This window comes from Eschscholzia californica, unplaced genomic scaffold, assembly GCF_041429995.1.
Source record: "Eschscholzia californica isolate CP2 unplaced genomic scaffold, dmEscCali1.0.p SCAF_4, whole genome shotgun sequence".
NCBI lineage: Eukaryota > Viridiplantae > Streptophyta > Magnoliopsida > Ranunculales > Papaveraceae > Eschscholzia > Eschscholzia californica.
In genome coordinates this window covers 49,422,770-49,427,001 of record NW_028238461.1, presented here as the reverse complement: position 1 = coordinate 49,427,001, position 4,232 = coordinate 49,422,770, and the positions used below count along the sequence as shown (strand labels likewise).

The 4,232-nt window shown below is 36.7% G+C and overlaps 1 protein-coding gene across 2 annotated transcripts; it reads left to right on the top strand.

Moving 5' to 3' along the window:
* Positions 1-2,121: 2,121 nt before the first annotated feature.
* Positions 2,122-4,232, top strand: LOC147545632 (putative F-box protein At1g47790). Of its 2 annotated transcripts, none has more exons than XM_086634342.1 (2): positions 2,122-2,329; positions 2,461-4,232. In XM_086634342.1, the coding sequence occupies exon 2, from the start codon at positions 2,491-2,493 to the stop codon at positions 4,045-4,047; it is 1,557 nt and encodes a 518-aa protein (XP_086490468.1). In that variant the 5' UTR covers positions 2,122-2,329; positions 2,461-2,490; the 3' UTR covers positions 4,048-4,232. The 2 variants fall into 2 exon arrangements, with proteins under 2 accessions (XP_086490468.1, XP_086490469.1); XM_086634343.1 differs by having other exon boundaries at positions 2,149-2,333.

Here is a 4,232-nt window from a genome sequence, read left to right as displayed (position 1 = left end):
TGTTGAGTTGGCACTTAGAGATATCTCAAGAGGACACTCTAGAAATGGAGTGTCCTCTTGAGATATCTTCATTCCACCCTCGACACGTCATCTTGGAGATTTGAATTGAGTTTTGCATTGGAGATGAATTTTAAGATAAAAATTCTAAAAGTTCTACGTGGCACTCCGAGTATCTAAGATTGAGATTTGCATTGGAGATGCTCTTAGATCTTTTTCATTTCTGACTCTCTCTCCAGCCGTTCAAAATTCCTCTTTCCATTGACATTGCCTTCTCTCTCTTCGAATCTTTCATTGCAGATAACTGTCTCTCTGTCCTAGGATTATATGTGATCTGTCATTTTTTTAGAGTCATTTTTCTCTCACGATCTTCCTTAACTTCTTTGCAGGGGATTCACACACTTTTTTTCTCATCTGAGATTTTAGGGTTTAATTTTATCTCTCTTCTTCTCTAGGGTAAGTTTTTTCTCACTGATCTTCTTATTTAATATTTAAATTTTTATTCACAGTTAGGATATCGATTTAATGATAGGTGTTTTTGTATGTTGTTGAATTACCAAGAAATTCTAACTCCTGATAGAATATTGAGAATCATTTTAACCGTTTATTTTTTGTCCAATCTTTTCATTATGATGTTAATATTTTGTTTGTTTTTGTTATTTAATATTTTGATTATCATGTTAATCATTTTAACAGTTTTTTCTCACTGACCTTTCTGTTTAATATTTAAAGAGTTATTTCCCAAATGGCCCCCTACTTTGTGACCAGCTTCCTGCCTAGCCCCCTTTCTCCGTTATCTTTAACTTTTCGTTACTCTCACTCTTCCATCTCATTTCCTCTCTCTGCCAAGTCATCTAACACGCCACATCATCGTCTTCTCCGGCATGGGCCGCCGACCGACCAAATTTCCGGTCGGCGACCTTCAAACTTGAAAAAAAAGTAAAAATAAAAAAATTTCTCTTCTTCCTCTCTATCTTCTTCTATTATACATATCATGGTTAAAAAATTTCTCTTATGTCAAACTTTCATTTAAAACTTAGATAAAAGACAACTTACATATACTTCATTATTTGACTATAACAAAACTTCAATTAGCCAACATAATGAATTTTAATATTGTCTTCTTAGAAGTTCTAAAATTAACCTATAGGTAGTTTTTATCGAAAATTCTTAAGGCGATAAAAACACATAAAGAAAGGTTCTCTTAAATCAAAACCAAATTTATTAGAAGTTTGTACTAACTTTGAACCAACGCAAAAGAAGCTTTTATGAAACTAAATGAGTCCATATTTCCAATTTGACAACAAAACTTTGAACCAGAGCTATGGGTGTGGACTTCATGTTTGTTCAAAGTCGTTTTTGGCAAATTATCGGGGTTTAATCTATGTTTTGTTGCCAAATTGGAAATATGGAGAATGAAACTACATGAGTTGATTTTTGAAACTTCAAATCCTTTGTATTAAAGAACTCATTTAGTTTCATAAAAGCTTCTTTTGTGTTGGTTCAAAGTTAGTACAAACCTCTAATAAATTTGGTTTTGATTTAAGAGAACTTTTCTTTATGTGTTTTTATCGCCTTAAGAATTTTCGATAAAAACATTTTTTCCCCTCTCTCTAAAAAAACATTTTTTTTATTTCATCTCTCCTCTCTCTCTCCCTCTTAACTCTGGCGAAGGGGGTTTCCCTTCGCCGGAGGTCGGGCATACCTTGAAGGTCTGCCAGAACAGACCTTCTAGGTCTGTTCCGGCAAACCTTCCAGATATGTCGGACCTACAAGGTCTGCCCGACCTCCGGCGAAGGGAAACCCCCTTCGCCGGAGTTTAGAGAGAGAGAGAGAGGAAGAAGAAGAGAAAACAAAAATTAAGTTTGAAGGTCGCTGGCCGAAAATTTGCGGCGACCCATGCCGTAAAAGACGATGATGTGGCGTGTTAGGTGACTTGGCAGAGAGAGGAAATGAGATGGAGGAGTGAGAGTAACGAAAAGTTAAAGATAACGGAAAAAGGGGGCTATATGAGAATATTTGCTAAAGTAGGGGGCTAGGCAGGAAGTTGGTCACAAAGTTGGGGGCCATTTGGGAAATAACCCATATTTAAAAAAAAACACCCTCCTGAGTCCTGCCTTCGAAGTAGTGACTTCCCAATCCTAATAGTACAAAAACAAACCAACCAGTTCACAGAGTAATTACGTCATGCACGACGAATGTCGGCGATGGTTTTTAATCCCACCCGTTAGAAAAACGGAGGGTTTAGTTTAAAACCCCTTGGAAAATAAAACCACCAAAATCCTCCCATTCTCAGACGACCTAGCAGCCACAATAACTTGTTTCATAGAAGGTGAGTGACTGATGATGATTGTGGTATTCTTCCAATTAATTGAATATAGGGTTTTATAGTTTTACTAAATTTTCTCCTAATACTTACTTTGTGTGTGTATATATATATATATGTATGTATAATTGGATCAGGTAGTGGTGGTGGTGGTGGTGGTGGTGGGGATGATTTCTAGAAGATGGTTCATTACAAAGATGAGAGCTGGTAGTTCTGCTTTTAATCTTCCCATGTTCAAAATAAAGAAACCTAAACATGGGGGACGGCCAAACAAGAAGAATAATAATAAGAAGAAGAAGAAGAAGAAGGTTAGTACTACTACTACTACTACTACTGTAACATCACCATCACCACATTATCCTCCTTTTCCTAGTATTGGTAGATGTACTCATATTAGTAGTAGTAATGAATCTAATGATGATGATTGGTTTGTATTTGAGATACTAAATAGACTTCCAGTGAAGTCCCTTACCCGTTTCAAGACTGTTTCTAAAAGATGGTGTTACTTAATCCATAAAGATCAACAATTCATTGATTCACATCTTACCCGTTCCAGAACACGTCTCCCCTCACGTCTATTTATTGTCGTTCCTCTACCACGCACACAGAAACAAATACAAGACCTAATGAGATTAGGGGATACCTATTGCCATGACCATTGGCCATATAAGGAATTCCACATTACAGCTGACCTCTTGTTTGAAGAAGACAATACACAACTGAAACTAGTGGTTGACACAGTAAAGGAGATTGACTCATCTTCTTATGATCACATTTCAAAACCTATAAATGGCTTAGTATGCCTAATTGAATTATACACAGAGCATGTTTCTCGTATACGCAATATTTGTACTGGAGAAGTATCGCCTTGGTTTCAATCACCCTCGATAGTCTTGGGAGAAGATGATGTCTCTTTCCCCGACCTTTACGCATTTGGTTTTGATCCTGCCACTAATGAACACAAATTGGTCTGCATCTGGACCGGAGTTTCAAATTCTATCTGTTGGGTTTTAACCATTGGGCACCAATGTAGTAATAGATGGAGAAGGATTGAAGAGGTCCCACCAGATATACTATATGATGTTTCTGTTTATGTGAATGGTGTTATTTACTGGCCCAATCGTTCTCTTAATCGTTGGGCATCAATAGATGGTTATCGTCCTGTATACTTAGTGGCATTTGATGTCGGAAGTGAGAAGTTTAGAACAATCACTATTCCTGATTTCATTCTTGATCGCCCTCGGTTTCACGGCAAACATTTATATTTCGAACACATTGCTCAGTTATTTGAAGTGGATGGAAATTTAGCTATGGCAGTTAAATTGAACAATTGTGCGTTCAACATGTATATATACGAAGATGATGATTACAAGGACAAGGATGAGAAGATCGGTGGAACGTATACTAGTAATTCTCTTACGAACGGGAGATGGAGTGAAGTAAGTTGTGTCACCTTGCCTTTTGATACGAGCAGTAATATTGTCAAGTTTCATACATTCATAGGATCAGACGACAAGATTCTCGTAACATCAACTATTTGCGGTATGGAAAGTCGAGAGAATAAGAAATGTGTGTCTATTTATTGCTATAATTGGAAGAAAGGTACTTGGGCAGAGGTTGATGTGAGTGGAATCCCATCCTCAGTTCCACAACTATGCATTAATAGCTTTTGTACTACTTTCTCTGAAAGTCTTTTGACTCTTAACAATCAGAATGCTCCTTGACGCCACCCTAGCAGAGGAATCAACTTCACTTTATCTAGAAACTTCATTTGTCTTTCTTATGTTTGCGTTTTGTTACATATAACTTGGTACTTTATTTGCCTTCCTTTTTAACTTATGTTTGCATTCCTTCTCATGTAACTTAGTACTTGTAAGAAATGAATTTGAATAAGTGGTATGTGTTATCA

Coding starts and splice junctions, on each gene's coding strand:
- LOC147545632 (XM_086634342.1), top strand. CDS start 2,491: ATGATTTCTAGAAGATGGTTCATTACAAAGATGAGAGCTGGTAGTTCT.